Below are 16,560 nucleotides of genomic sequence, written 5' to 3' on the forward strand. Positions count from 1 at the left end.
TCGGCATTCAGGGGGCGCAGTTCCAGACTCTATATAGCACTCAGAGATTGTGGAATAGTTGTACAGTACACACAACACCAGTGTGTTTATAGCTGTAAGTGGAGCGTTCCGGTAGACCGAGCGAGGCACATCTCTGTCAACACAACATATGACTCCATTATCCCAGTCAATGACGTGCCATCAAGGCAACAGCCAGCCAGCCAGAGCCAATGATATTGGTGTCGATGCACTGGCCTTACATGAAACAGTATGAAGCACCACCAAAGAAGAGTACACCCAGAAATCACGTGATAAAAAAAATAAAATAATCTAAAGTCACATTTTCTAGGCTTTCTGTTGTTTTTCTGCTGTTTTTCAGAAAACAAGCCACATTCAAACGGCCATAACTCTGGAATGAGGGACGGACAATTCCCACACAGCCAGGAAGAACCTCCCATGTCATGTGTGTAGAATTATCCGGGCTTTCCAGCAAGGAAAGTGTGTGTATAATTATTGCCATGTTATATGAGTGTATTTTCTGCTTACTTAAAATTGTATAAACTAAAGTGAATCCAAAGCAGAGGATATGACATAGGGGTTGCATGAGAGAAACAGGAAAGAGTTGATTGATTAGATAGGACTGTACATGTCACTGTGTGTTTATGTTTTTGTTTTTGTCTCTGTCCTGTACTGTATGGTATTGTGTATGCTGCTGGTCTGTGTGTCCAAGACAAATTTCTCCCATGGGAGACAAAATAAAGTAAACCTTGAACCTTGAACCTTGATAAGGACAAGGAAATGTATGTTACTCCTCCCTGGAGGAGGCGGCTTCCTTGGGGGAACCACTGAAACAGTATAAAGCTCTGGGTTTTATCAAAGCAAGTCATATTCGACATTCGCGGCTTGGACGCGGATAAGACTGCAGTAAGTGCAAAAGCTTGTATTACACGATGTAACTATTATGTAATGATGATTATATTTCTGATGTATTTATACTTGATGCGTAGGTTCATGTCAGTAATGTAATTTGTTGTTGTGTTGCTTGTGTTTCCTTTCCTAGGTTTTATTACCTGACTAAACCTGTTTAGGCTATACCTGACTATACCTGAACCTGATTAGGCTAAACCTAGTAGAACGTGAGACTACTAGTTAGACTGACCTAGGGGTCTTGTACTGACATGTGGTACTGACTGACTTTCCATAGTAGTGGTACTTTAGTACTAGACTGAAGTGTGTTGTATGTTCGTATTGTAATGTTAGTATAATAAAAACCATCAAAGACACAGGTTTGAGTAATATCTACTTTTAACTCACACGTTCAGAGAAAGCCAACAACCCGTTGCAAGGGTAATGTTACCTGGGTATATAGAGCTTGTAAGACAGCCCATGTGACCAGGTAAATAATTGGACAATGTGATTTCTGAAGAAATGCAACCAAACTAAACTCATCTGATAGTTAGTCAGTCAGTCAGTCAGTCAGTCAGTCAGTCAGTCAGACATACAGACATACAGACAGACACACAGACAGACAGACAGACAGACAGACAGACAGACAGACAGACAGACAGACAGACAGACAGACAGTTGTACTAAAATGGCGCAGCAGGGAGTTCAACTGGATCAGGAACAGTTGTGCTGTTCTATCTGTCTGTATCTACTGAAGGATCCAGTGACTGTTCCCTGTGGACACAGCTACTGCAGGAGGTGTATCGAGGAATACTGTAACCAGGATGATCAGAGAGGGAGGTTCAGCTGTCCACAGTGCAGACACATGTTCATCCAAAGACCTGTTCTGAAGAAAAACACCATGTTGGCTGAGGTGGTGGAGAGCCTAAAGAAGACAGGACTCCAAGATGTTCCTCCAGAACACTGCTACGCTGGACCTGGAGATGTGGCCTGTGATGCCTGCACTGGGAGGAGACTGAAAGCTGTGAAGTCTTGTCTTCAGTGTCTGGTCTCTTACTGTGACACTCACCTCCAGCCTCACTATCAGTCTCCTGCCTTTACGAAACACAAGCTGGTCAAAGCCTCCAGCGAGCTTCAGCCGAACATCTGCTCTCGTCACAACAAGGTGAGTGAGCTTTTCTGTCGTACCGATCAGCAGTGTATCTGCTCTCTGTGCTCCGTGGAAGAACACAGAGGTCACGATACAACATCAGCTTCAGCAGAACGGACTGAGAGACAAAAAGAGCTCAATAAGAGTCAACAGAACATCCAGCAGAGAATCCAGAAGAGAGAGAAATATGTGAAGGTGCTTCACCAGGAGGTGAAGTCCATCAACCACTGTGCTGACAGAGCAGTGAAGGACAGCGACACCATCTTTACTGAGATCATCTCTTCCATGGAGAGAAGACGAACTGAGGTGAGGGATCTGATCAGAGAACAGCAGGAATGTGAAGTGAATCGTGCTGAAGAACTGAGGAGGGGTGTGGAGCAGGAGGTCACTGAACTGAGGAGGAGACATGCTGAGCTGGAGCAGCTCTCACTCACAGAAGATCACATCCATTTTCTACAGCGTTACACCTCTTCCCTCTCAAGGATCATTGAATGTACACACCCAGTCAGCAGCAATGTCCGTCCTCTGAGATACTTTGAAAATGTGACTGTGGCCGTGTCCAAGATGAGAGACAAACTAGAGGACATTCTTACAGAACCCAAGACCAGAGCTCAGTTCTTACAATATTCACGTCCAATCACACTGGATCTAAACACAGCTCATGGACGCCTGTCTCTGTCTAAAGAGAACAGAAAAGTAACAATGAACAACAAACAACAATCATATCCCCGTCACCGAGAGAGATTCACTGAATGGTGGCAGGTTCTGAGTAGAGAGGGTCTGACTGGACGCTGTTACTGGGAGGTAGAGTTGAGTGGAGACTATGTTAATATAGCAGTCTCATATAAAGATATCGGCAGAACAGGGTCTGGTCGTGAATGTGGATTTGGATCCAATGATAAATCATGGTCTTTACAGTGTAACAAACTAGATTATATTTTCAGACACAGAGACATTGAGACTCACATCCCAGGTCGTGTGTCCTCCAGAGTAGGAGTGTACCTGGACCACAGTGCAGGTACTCTGTCCTTCTTTGTGTCTGACACAATGACTCTCCTCCACACAGTCCACACCGTGTTCACACACAACCTCCATGTTGGACTTAGGCTTTATGCAGGAGGAGACACTGCTGAGTTGTGTAACCTCAAGTAGATCAATTCTGTTTTGTCCAGAATCGTTTCTTCATTATAATGTTTTTAAAAGATTTTTTTGGGGGGGCTTTTCTGCCTTTTTTGATAGTATACAGTGTAGGAAACAGGAAACAGGGAGACAGAGAGACAGGGAGCGACACGCAGCAAAGGTCACAGTTCACAGTTCAAATAATCATATTTGTACTGTGGACCGCCCCAAAAGAATCATATTTGAACTGGGGACCCCCACTCTGATAAATTGTAGGAGTTGATGCATTACATTTAGTTTGACTCGGTTCCACAGATACATTGTGAAAATAGCAGATCTACAAGCTTACAAGGCCTCACAAATGCAATGTGTTATGTGCATTTATCTGCTATTCAAGTTTTTTTTGCCTCTTTCTTAGGTCATATTTGACAATTTGGCCAATGTTTGACAATTTTTTATAGTATAGTTTGTTGATTACTTTTGACACTGTAATGGTCTTATTTTAATTTTATTTTAACTGTAATAAAAAGGTCTTAAAAGTCCTTAAATTGTCTCTTTATAAATGTGCAGATACCCTGTATACACTTATACTGTATGCTGGTCTGTTTACTGTTGAGTGAGAAAACAATGTTGTACATTAAGATAATCATCTAAAAACAAAAATCATGTGGGGACCCCCCTGGGGGTCCCGACCCACAGTTTGAGTGCCACTGCTATAAATAGTCTTGAATAAATTGTCTTGTGAATAAAGTGACATTAAAGATGAACAAACCAAACATCTCTGATCACTTCTTTGTTCTTCTATTCTAACAGTCTGTGCAGAAAGGTCGACACAGCAATTAATCTAGTTAAATGAACATAACCACTTAAAGGTTAAGATAGATTACGTTTTATTTACAAGTCTACATAGCTTCTTTGCCACCCATTGTTATGGGGTCACAAGATATGCCCTTTTTGGCTTCTTTTTTGTTTGTTTTTTACCATTTTACAAAAAAATATATAAAATGCCTATCTACACGCTCATGTGTTGTGAGCTTGTAGTGAGCTTTAACAAGAAAGAAAGAAAATAAGTGGGGGCTTAAATTAATTAATTTGTAATGTATGTTTGCGTAAGAGTCTCCCAAACTGTTTGGGAGACTCCACAATGTGTTCCTTATTTTTGGGGAATTCAATCAATGACACACATCTCACAAGTTCCAACAACTCATACATATAGGCTACTATAATATCAGTGGTGGAAAAAGTACTCACATGTTTTATTTAAGTAAAAGTATCAATACTGCAACATAGAAATACTCTGTTACAAGTAAAAGTCCTGAATTCAAAATGTACTTGAGTACAAAAGTATATTCTTTTTTTTTTTAGTAATATTTTTATTGTTTTTCAGAGTCATCAATGTCAATCAGCATTTTATACATATGTGGTCGTGGTTTTCCATGTTACATATTATTGTAGCATTTAGAAAATTATAATAATAATAATCAGAAATGTCAGGGGGAGAAAAAAAAGAATAAAGTAAATAAATAAAATAAAATGAAATAAAAAAATAAAGTAAAAAATAAATATATATATATATATACATACATATACACACACATATACCAACATATACATACGTACATACACACCTATATGTACGTACATATACATACACATAATAATGGTGATAGTGATAATAATAGTCGTAATGTCCAATTTTTCATATTTACAGCATTATATCAGGAGAGAAATTAAACACATTGCTCAGTCTCAGCACAATTCATAATAATTACACTTCCCATAGTATTTACTGGACTTATTAAAGTCATGGTCTCTGAGTTTCTTGCTTGGCGACCATAGAGACCTGTGTATGTCCCGGGTATGGACTGTGTGCTTGCTCAGGTCCCTGCCACCAGCACATAAGATTAGAATCATAATAAACATAGATCGTAAACCATGAACCCCTTCATTCTATTGGTCGGGGGGAATATTTGATCTAATGTATTAAAGTAAGATTTGGGTATAAAAACTGGTATAGACTGAAATAAGTGAGTACATTTTGGGAGCAAGTTCATTTTTATAGAGTTTATACGACCCGAGAGGGATAGCGGTAATAGGGACCAGCGTTCAAGATCCTGCTTAGTTTTCTCTAGGAGCACAGCAAAGTTGGCTTTAAAAAGGTCTTTATAGTGACGGGTTACTACTATGCCAAGGTATGTAAATTGATTTGAGACCAGTTTGAATGGTAGGTCCGCAATATTTTGGTTTGAAGTGACTGAGTTAAGTGTAATCATTTCACTTTTCTCTAGGTTTAACTTGTATCCTGAGGCTTTTCCAAAATTTGATATGATATTCAAGATGGGTGGGACAGATTCCGATGGTTCCGAGATATATAGTATGATGTCATCAGCATATAGTGAAATTTTATGTTCATGACCCCCTCTAAAAACGCCACGCACCCCCTGGTTGTTGCGTATGGCAATGGCCAGAGGTTCAATGGCTACGGCAAACAGCAGTGCGGAGAGTGGACAGCCCTGTCTTGTTCCTCGTTTAAGAGGGAAGTATGCTGACAGTATGTCATTCGATCTGACTGAGGCCAATGGGGCTCTATATATCATTTTGATCCAGGAGATGAAGTTATTTCCGAAGCCAAAATGTTGTAGTGTGCTAAGTAGATAATCCCATTTAATCCGATCGAATGCCTTTTCCGCGTCCATCGAGATGACTACTTCCGGTATAGCTATTAGTGGTTTAGTGTATATGATATTAAACAAACGTCGCAGGTTGGAGAAGGAGAGCCTATTCTTTATAAAGCCTGTTTGGTCTAAGGAGATTATGGACGGCAGTGCAACTTCTAGGCGGCGTGCAAGTACTTTTGCAAGAATCTTATAGTCTACATTCAAGAGTGAAATGGGTCGATATGAGCTGCAATCTAGAGGGTTTTTGTTTTTCTTTAGAATCAATGATATAGTGGCTTGATAGAATGTCTCTGGCAGGGCCAATGTTTCAAACGAGTGGGAGAACACGTTAGCTAAGAGTGGTGCCAGTCGGCCGTGGAAAGTTTTAAAAAATTCCGGAGGAAATCCATCTGGGCCGGGTGCCTTTCCATTTTGTATTGATTTTATGGCCAGTGTAATTTCTGTTACTGTAAAAGGTTCGTCGAGACTAGTTTTCTTTTGGGGATCCAAAACTGGCATTAATAGGTCATTAAAGAAATCATCAAATATAGCAGGGTTATTCAAGGACTCTGATTTATAGAGGTTAGTATAGAAGTCCTTAAACTGGTCGTACAAAAGTATATTCAACATCAAAATGTAGGAAGTACCAAAAGTAAAAATAGTCATTGTGCAGAATGTCCCATTTCAAGTTGTCACATGTATAAAAATCTTTTGAAAATAGCTGATCTACAAGCTCACAATGCGTCGCATCGTGACGCATTGTGAGCTTGTAGATCAGCTATTTTCAAATGGCCGAAATATATTTGGCCTTAAGTCACACATGGGCAACATACGGCCCGGGGGCCGGACCCGCCCTTTGACCTTAATCCGGATCTTAATCCGGCCCGCCAAGTCCTTAAAGTCCTTCCGTGAGGTACAGTAAAATCACCGTGTTCGCTGGCAAGGGGACGATAGACGATGTGTTAACTCTGGCAGTCAATGAGTTAATGTGTATTTTCAGACATTAACCACTTAAACCCTCAATACTTAGTAAACTTAGTTGACCTTTGGCTATGTACTTGGTCTGTTCTGTTTTTCTCTCTACACCAGCGGACACATCGGCTGTGTGTGTGTGTGTGTGTGTGTGTGTGTGTGTGTGTGTGTGTGTGTGTGTGTGTGTGTGTGTGTGTGTGTGTTGTGTGTGTGTGTGTGTGAGTGTGTGTATTTATGGTTGTATTACAGTTCTATTAAACACATTTGTAGAAAGAGAGACAGGGAAAGTTTCCGTGTGTTTTGTCGTTAAAAGTTCAAAGTTTTATTCAAGGTTTATTGTATAGATGGAACACAAAAAGAAAATATAGTGATAATACGGGGCCAGGGAATGAAGAGAGAAAAACTAAAGAAGCAATGATAAGTAATATGCACAATAAGCCATTGAAACATAGAAGACTGAACTTGAGAGAAAGAAGACCATGCAATTAACATGAACATTTTAAACATTCACTAACCCTAACCTCAGTAAAACAACGCCTAAGCCTATCCTCAAGAAACACTATGTGTTATCCGAATAATGCCAAATCATGATCACCTCAATACATTGTCGTGGACAGGGATCGAACCAGCGACCTACGGACTCCAAGACTGCCTTTCTTCTCATTGAGCTAGATATATGACCTCCCTGATAGTGTCTGTTGATATTTATAACTATTTCCGTCCATTTTGAACCGGGCCTCTGTGTCCCGAACTACTCTAGATCACTGGTTCACAAACCATTTACCAATAAAGGCATTTTTGTGTCTCCTCGGAACGAAAACTAGTGAAAGTAGCCGATCTACAAGCTCACAAAACGTTGCTATCTGAAAAGTTGTGAGATTGTAGATCGGCTATTTTCACAATGAAGTATGTCATACATTAAAAGAGAGACAAAACTAAAAGTAATATGCACAATAAGCCATAGAAACATAGAGGTCATGTTTTTTGCAATGCCACCACTCACCCACAGAGAGAGAGAGAGAGAGAGAGAGAGAGACATGGAAACGGAATAGATTGAAGAGATGAGGATAATTCCTTTAACAGGTCCGTTCATGAAAGTCCTTGCGGTCTGGTTTCCAATGAGGGCCTGTGAGCAATTAGGGGTTACATTTAATTTCATCGACGCATTTGCTAGCCTGGCCTGGAATCGTACCTGGGGCAACTAGAGCCTCTGGCTCCCTAGGCAGGTTCACTAACCACTCAGCTATGGCCGCCCCTCAAGAGAGAGAGAGAGAGACATGGAAACGGAATAGATTGAAGAGAGAGACATGGAAACGGAATAGATTGAAAAGAGAGAGAGACATGGAAACATAATAGATTGAAGAGAGAGAGAAATGGAAGCAGAATGGATTGATTGGACATCTCAACCTATTGCCATATACAGGAATCGAACCTTCAACCTTCGGATTGACAGGCTGCAACAATACCTATAGTGCTATAGCTTTGTCCAGGCTGAGGTTGTCTGTTGAATATAAAACTGAACCAGTGAAAGCAGCTGATCTACAAGCTCAGAAACACGTTGCTATCTGAAAAGTTTTGAGATTGTAGATCGGCTATTTTCAGAATGAAGTATGTCATACATTGCAAAAACATACCTTCTCAGATAAGCATTTCATGTTATCTTTATCAATTGCATATGTATTCATTAATACAGTCTTGTTGTTTGCAATGCACTTTGAATGAAGTCTCCACCAAGTGAGGCTTGAACCGGCAACCTTGATGTTGTGAATCATTCACTTTAGCGGGAAGCCATTGGACCAACAGTATGTGTTAGGGGCAGATGAATAATTGTCATAAAACTGCAATATTCATTGGCTCATTAAAGCTTCATTTTTTCACTTAGAAAAAATCCGCTCCCTATTTTATGTCGGCATAGGTCCAAAGTTCATGTGTAAAAGGTTTCGTGCAAATTGCTCAAAGATCCCAGGATTCCATAGATTTTAACTGTTTTTCATATAATTCAAAATGGTGGGAGATCTAAAGGTCAGAGGTCAAAAGTCAGAGTAAGAAAGTTGTTCATCATGAGTAGACGCATGTGTGTATGGATGTTTTATTGCTGTAGGTCAAACAGGGCATGAGTTGTACCTGTTCAAAGTTGGCATTTTCAATTGAGTGCTATAGTGCCTCCTTTTGACGAAAGATTGTGAGATTTATTTCTTGATAGTTTTTCATGACCATCTATCATATGGCAGAGTTTCGTAAAAAGCGTATGCACGGTTCAGCCAGAACTGGCAAAAGTGGCAGAAGAATCGGAAGAATAATGCCAACATTAAAACAGGCACTGCTGCTGTTACGACTGGGGTCGTATTTGAGGTTATTATTATGAGTTGGTCCTAGTGTGGAAGGGTGTGTGTGTGTGTGTCAGAGGTGAGAATGGTGGAGAGGAAAGGAATGTATGCAAATTCAGGTGTGCCATTCCCGGAAGGCGATTGGTGGGGCGCTCATCCAAGCCGGCCAGTGATTGGTGGGGAGCTCACAGGAGTGCTGCCTTCCAAGTGGCTAATAGGGTGGAGGCTCCCTATATAAGAGGAGTACAGATCTCAGCGCGGCACGCAGGGCGCAGGAGCCCGTCTTCCTCCGCTTCCAACTGGCCACCACACCTTATGTTCTGTTACTTATGAGTTCTATGATTTGACCTATGTTATTTCCAGTTGCTATAAGTTGATCCTGAGGTGATGTTTCTTTTGTTTATTGTTAGGAAGGTAAGATATTGTATTATTGGTTATTTTGATAGGTAAGAGTTTTCTTTTCAGTTAGTTCTTTTGGTTACTTTAGTTCCTCAGTGAGTTACACCCTTATGACCCAATTTTATGTTAATTGTTTGTTATTACTTTATATCTTTATAAATAAACCATTGTTATATTTTGCACTTCAACCCTTTGTTTGTGTGGCTACTTGGGAGTTGGGGAAGGCGGGAACATATTCATGTTGTGTCTCAGGCACCCCTAGACTGGGGCATAACATGAATTGGGGGCTCGTCTAAACGCTTTTCTCGCATGTTAATTGGTAAGGTTTTTTTTCTCTCTGGTTGGCAGTTGGTAAAATTTTGTAAGTATGGATTTTGATTTGGAAGAATTCATAGCAAACCCTTCTTGGGGCAAGATTGAGAAATGTAAAAAGAAAGAATTGTTAGTGGTGGCTGCTAACTATGAAATGACTGTGTCTCTTGTTACCCCTAAAGCTGAGCTCCGACATGAAGTGTGTTCAAAGCTGGTGGAGAAAGGCGTGCTACCTGCGACTGGACCTGGTGAGAAGGAGGGGGAGGCCTTGCAGGTGGTGGTTGCTGAGGCGGAGGCTACGGAAACACCCGCCACTAATGTGGGGTCGACTCCTCGCTCACTGGGCCTACAGGCAGGTATGGCAACGGGTGATCTCCAGCTGACACTCCAGATAAAGGAGGCAGAGTGCCGAACTAAAGAGGCAGAGTGCCGAACTAAAGAGCTGGAGATCACAGCCCTACACCTAAGGCTCAGAGCCCTTGAGCTTGAAAACCCGAAAGCTGCGTCCAGCATAAATTCGGGAAACGAAAACACTGTCGGGGTCAGTAATTCGGGGGGGTTTGACATTAGTAGGCACATATCATTAGTACCACCTTTTCGAGAGTCTGAAATAGACTCGTATTTTGGCGCTTTCGAGCGTATTGCTATTGCCTTAAAATGGCCCAAGGAGTTTTGGTCAATATTATTGCAATGTAAACTTGTGGGAAAGGCCCAAGAAGTGTGCGCTACGTTATCTATTGATCAGAGTCTCGACTATGAGACCCTTAAACAAACCGTGTTGCGAGCTTATGAGCTCGTACCTGAAGCCTATAGACAAAAATTTCGAAATACAGATAAAACTGCCAACCAGACGTACGTTGAATTTGCACGAGAAAAAAGTGTTCTTTTTGATAAATGGCGTCTGGCCAGTAAGGCCATCAGCTTTGAGCAGCTGAGAGAACTCATCTTGTTAGAAGAGTTTAAAAAGTGTTTGCATGAGAGAATAGTTGTGTATTTGAATGAGCAAAAAGTTAAAAGTCTCACTGAAGCTGCTGTTCTGGCAGATGAGTTTACATTGACTCACAAGACTGTTTTTTGCTCCCCAGTACATGATTATTCAGCCTCAACGCAGAAGAGAGTGGAATCCCCAAATGTTTTGCGTCGCAAGGGGCCTGCCTCTGCTGAAAATCAGGCATGTTTTTATTGCAAAGAAACTGGCCACCTCATTGCCACTTGCCCAGTGCTTGAACAAAAAGAAAGATTGGAAAAGGCTGAAGGTCCTTCTTTCATTGGTTTAATTCAATCTAGGCCTAATGTTGTGCGGCATAAGCACAAGGTCCACAACGATCTGTCTGAGTTTAAACCATTTATTTCTAAAGGTTTAGTTGCTTTGGCTGGCAATGATGGGGTCCAGGTTCCGATTACGATCCTGCGGGATACTGGCGCAAAAACTTCTATTATCCGTGGGGGGGTTTTGCCATTTTCGAATAAAACTTATCGTGGTTCTAAACTGGTACAGGGAGTTAAGATGAGTGCTTTTCATATACCCTTACATGAGTGTACACTGTCCTCCTCACTTGTGTCTGGCCCAGTCCGAGTTGGTGTGCGGACTTGGTTGCCTGTGTCAGGCGTGGATCTCATTCTGGGCAATGATTTGGCTGGAGCAACAGTGTTTCCAGATCCTGTGTTCACAAATACTAGGGGCAAATACATGCCCTAAGTCTCATTAGGCGTCATAGTCAGCTGGCTACAGTGGATCTTACTGTTTGTGTGATGTGTTAATGTTTTTGATTGGTATTGAGTTATTATTAGTTTTTTCCTCCCCAATGTTAAAACCCCTATTTCATGTGCGTTCAATTTGTTCCTAGTTGGGAGGGGAAATCCTGAAATCAAACAAATATACTGAGAATATTATGTATCTGTTTCCAATTTGCTAACCTTCACAAGGATTAGGCACTATGGGGGGTGCTTGATTCTTGGGAAGGGGGGTGTTACGACTGGGGTCGTATTTGAGGTTATTATTATGAGTTGGTCCTAGTGTGGAAGGGTGTGTGTGTGTGTGTCAGAGGTGAGAATGGTGGAGAGGAAAGGAATGTATGCAAATTCAGGTGTGCCATTCCCGGAAGGCGATTGGTGGGGCGCTCATCCAAGCCGGCCAGTGATTGGTGGGGAGCTCACAGGAGTGCTGCCTTCCAAGTGGCTAATAGGGTGGAGGCTCCCTATATAAGAGGAGTACAGATCTCAGCGCGGCACGCAGGGCGCAGGAGCCCGTCTTCCTCCGCTTCCAACTGGCCACCACACCTTATGTTCTGTTACTTATGAGTTCTATGATTTGACCTATGTTATTTCCAGTTGCTATAAGTTGATCCTGAGGTGATGTTTCTTTTGTTTATTGTTAGGAAGGTAAGATATTGTATTATTAGTTCTTTTGATAGGTAAGAGTTTTCTTTTCAGTTAGTTCTTTTGGTTACTTTAGTTCCTCAGTGAGTTACACCCTTATGACCCAATTTTATGTTAATTGTTTGTTATTACTTTATATCTTTATAAATAAACCATTGTTATATTTTGCACTTCAACCCTTTGTTTGTGTGGTTACTTGGGAGTTGGGGAAGGCGGGAACATATTCATGTTGTGTCTCAGGCACCCCTAGACTGGGGCATAACAGCTGCCATGCTGGCAAGCTGGCCCCGTAAATACTGACTGATGTCTCAACAGGATGGAAGCACGTTCTACCAGTTCATTCACTGTGAATCACCACACACACACACACACACACACACACACACACACACACACACACACACACACACACACACACACACACACACACACACACACACACACACACACACACAGGGTTCATAATGGCACTGCACGTGGTGTTGCACTTAGATACGGTATGACACATGTGAACACTGTCGGTGGTGAAGGGCTCTGGAAGGACTGGTTAGGTAGGAACAAGTAATGGAGTTGGAACAACAAATGTTCAGGAGGTGGAGAAACACACACACACACACGCACACACACACACACACACACACACACACACACACACACACACACACACACACACACACACACACACACACACACACACACACACACACACACACACACACACCCACACAGCCAGGAAGAACCTCCCATGTCATGTGATTTCCGAAGAAATGCAACCAAACTAAACTCATCTGATAGTCAGTCAGACAGACAGACAGACAGACAGACAGTTGTACTAAAATGGCGCAGCAGGGAGTTCAACTGGATCAGGAACAGTTGTGCTGTTCTATCTGTCTGGATCTACTGAAGGATCCAGTGACTGTTCCCTGTGGACACAGCTACTGCAGGAGGTGTATCGAGGGATTCTGGAACCAGGATGATCAGAGAGGGAGGTTCAGCTGTCCACAGTGCAGACACATGTTCAACCCAAGACCTGTTCTGAAGAAAAACACCATGTTGGCTGAGGTGGTGGAGAGCCTAAACAAGACAGGACTCCAAGATGTTCCTCCAGAACACTGCTACGCTGGACCTGGAGATGTGGCCTGTGATGCCTGCACTGGGAGGAGACTTAAAGCTGTGAAGACTTGTCTTCAGTGTCTGGTCTCTTACTGTGACACTCACCTCCAGCCTCATTATCAGTTTCCTGCCTTTAAGAAACACAAGCTGGTCAAAGCCTCCAGCGAGCTTCAGGCGAACATCTGCTCTCGTCACAACAAGGTGAGTGAGCTTTTCTGTCGTACCGATCAGCAGTGTATCTGCTCTCTGTGCTCCGTGGAAGAACACAAAGGTCACGATACAACATCCGCTGCAGCAGAACGGACTGAGAGACAAAAAGAGCTCAATAAGAGTCAACAGAACATCCAGCAGAGAATCCAGGAGAGAGAGAAAGATGTGAAGGTGCTTCACCAGGAGGTGAAGTCCATCAACCACTGTGCTGACAGAGCAGTGGAGGACAGCGACACCATCTTTACTGAGATCATCTCTTCCATGGAGAGAAGACGAACTGAGGTGAGGGAGCTGATCAGAGACCAGCAGAAACGTGAAGTGAGTCGTGCTGAAGAACTGAGGAGGCGAGTGGAGCAGGAGGTCATTGAACTTAGGAGGAAACATGCTGAGCTGGAGCAGCTCTCACTCACAGAGGATCACATCCATTTTCTACAGCGTTACACCTCTTCCCTCTCAAGGATCAGTGAATGTACACACCCAGTCAGCAGCAATGTGAGATACTTTGAAAATGTGACTCTGGCCGTGTCCAAGATGAGAGACAAACTAGAGGACATTCTTACAGAGGAAGGGAACAGAGTGGATGTTTCACTGTCAACACTACCAGAACCCAAGACCAGAGCTCAGTTCTTAAAATATTCACGTCCAATCACACTGGATCCAAACACAGCTCATCGACGCCTGTCTCTGTCTAAAGAGAACAGAAAAGTAACAATGAACAACAAACAACAATTTTCCTTTTCATATCCTGGTCACCTAGAGAGATTCACTGAATGGTGGCAGGTTCTGAGTAGAGAGGGTCTGACTGGACGCTGTTACTGGGAGGTAGAGTTGAGTGGAGACTATGTTAATATAGCAGTCTCATATAAAGATATCAGCAGAACAGGGTTTGGTAGTGAATGTGGATTTGGATCCAATGATAAATCATGGTCTTTACAGTGTAACCAACTAGATTATATTTTCAGACACAGAGACATTGAAACTCACATCCCAGGTCGTGTGTCCTCCAGAGTAGGAGTGTACCTGGACCACAGTGCAGGTACTCTGTCCTTCTTTGTGTCTGACACAATGACTCTCCTCCACACAGTCCACACCGTGTTCACACACAACCTCCATGTTGGACTTAGGCTTTATGCAGGAGGAGACACTGCTGAGTTGTGTAACCTCAAGTAGATCACTTCTGTTTTGTCTCTCGTGTCACAAGTCCAGAATCGTTTCTTCATTATAATGTTTTTAAATAGATTTGGGGGGGTGGGGGCTTTTTTGTCTTTTTTGATAGTATACAGTGTAGGAAACAGGAAACAGGGAGAGAGAGAGACGGGGCGTGACACGCAGCAAAGGTCACAGTTCACAGTTCAAATAATCATATTTGTACTGTGGACCGCCCAAAATAATCATATTTGAACTGGGGACCCCCACTCTGATAAATTGAAGGAGTTGATTAATTACATTTAGTTTGACTCGGTTCCACAGATACATTGTGAAAATAGCAGATCTACAAGCTAACAACACCTCACAAATGCGATGTGTTGTGTGCATTTATCTGCTATTTAAGGTTTTTTTGCCTCTTTCTTAGGTCATATTTGACAATTTGGCCAATGTTTGAATTTTTTTTATAGTATAGTTTGTTGATTACTTTTGACACTGTAATGGTCTTATTTTTTTTATTTAAATGTACTTGTGTACAAAAGTATTGTCATCAAAATGTAGGAACTTCTAGGAAGTACCAAAAGTAAAAGTACTCATTGTGCAGAATGTCCCATTTCAAGTTGTCACATGTATAAAAATCTTTTGAAAATAGCTGATCTACAAGCTCACAATGTGACGCATTGTGAGCTTGTAGATCAGCTATTTTCAAATGGCCGAAATATATATGTGTCAGGATACTCCATAACAAATTCCAGACATGTATGACGATGTATGTAATTCTATTGAATTAATACGACCATTTACATCATTTCGCCAGAGACATGTACCAAAAAAGGGGTTTTGGGGCCCTTGAGACCAAACGGCCCCCAGTTGGGGGTGTTCAGTATGAACTTGTGATGGCCCAAGGTATAATTATGCTAACAGGAAATTATGGTGAAAAAAGCTGGTTAGCGGAGAACATCCTGAGGGCTGGGCCTGGCTCCCGGAGTGTATGCCAGCTGAACTGTCTGGAACATGCATTCCATGTTTATTTTCTCCATGCAATGATTCATATAAACAATATTTCTGCTACAAAATAACTTGTGATGTCCTTACTGTGTCACAGTCTGATCATACCATACAGTTTGAATGTATCATATAAAACGTGATATATTTATCATGTAACATGGTATATGTTGTATCTGTAGCATTTCTATGAGACGGGATCAGACCTGTGCAGCATCAATGTGCCCTGATGAAAGCTGTGATGGGTGTAGGGCTGCTGCAACTAATAACTATCCATGACTTTCTTCATCATTATATATATATATATATATTATATATATTTATATTACACTTGATGTTAATGTAAACAAAAAGTAATTACTCTTAGCTGTTAGGTTGTTATAAAGTGATCATAAACACAAACAATAGCTCCATTATAGTAGCCTTAGATAAATGTATTAGATTATTGATGATCAATTTGTTTAAATTAAATGTATTAGTGTGATTAACTGTTGCACTCCTAGATGGATGTTCTCTTGTCTACAGGTGTGGAAGGTCACATAGTACTCTTACTGTATATAAACTATGGACACTACCCGAGACCAACAGTAGGGGGCATCAATACACCAACTGGCGTCTAGACAAAGTGGTCGTCAGAAGAACATACCCTATACCCACAATGCAGCAGTGAAAACAACATGGTGTGTTGACCGACTGTTATTAAATACCATAGATTTATATAAACGACACTTTAAAATACCATAGATTTATATTAAAGTAAAATACAAAGACAACTAAAACGTGTCGTTGTTAAGCAGCAGGAGGACGTTTAGCAGCTCAACCACTGAAACACAGCAGGTAAAGATCAACTCATTCATGTTTCATCTGTTTATCATTTACGATGAAC

The 16,560-nt window shown here is 41.7% G+C and overlaps 1 protein-coding gene across 1 annotated transcript; it reads left to right on the plus strand.

Moving 5' to 3' along the window:
* The first annotated feature begins 1,463 nt into the window (after positions 1–1,463).
* Positions 1,464–15,283, plus strand: LOC308077005 (uncharacterized protein). The gene is made up of 3 exons (XM_080417534.1): positions 1,464–3,173; positions 10,004–10,362; positions 12,996–15,283. Exons 1-3 carry the CDS (start codon positions 1,574–1,576, stop codon positions 14,691–14,693), a joined length of 3,657 nt encoding a protein of 1,218 aa, XP_080273660.1. The 5' UTR covers positions 1,464–1,573; the 3' UTR covers positions 14,694–15,283.
* Positions 15,284–16,560: the final 1,277 nt, after the last annotated feature.

This window comes from Gymnoscopelus braueri, assembly GCF_963280865.1.
Source record: "Gymnoscopelus braueri genome assembly, chromosome: 21".
Lineage (NCBI taxonomy): Eukaryota > Metazoa > Chordata > Actinopteri > Myctophiformes > Myctophidae > Gymnoscopelus > Gymnoscopelus braueri.

What these genes read in the sequence shown, in the direction of transcription:
- LOC308077005 (XM_080417534.1), top strand. Translation starts at nt 1,574, where the DNA reads ATGGCGCAGCAGGGAGTTCAACTGGATCAGGAACAGTTGTGCTGTTCT. An exon ending in AGGAGACACTGCTGAGTTGT is followed by an intron (nt 3,174 to 10,003) that starts GTAACCTCAAGT and finishes TTACCCCTAAAG; the next exon opens with CTGAGCTCCGACATGAAGTG. An exon ending in GAAACGAAAACACTGTCGGG is followed by an intron (nt 10,363 to 12,995) that starts GTCAGTAATTCG and finishes CTCATCTGATAG; the next exon opens with TCAGTCAGACAGACAGACAG.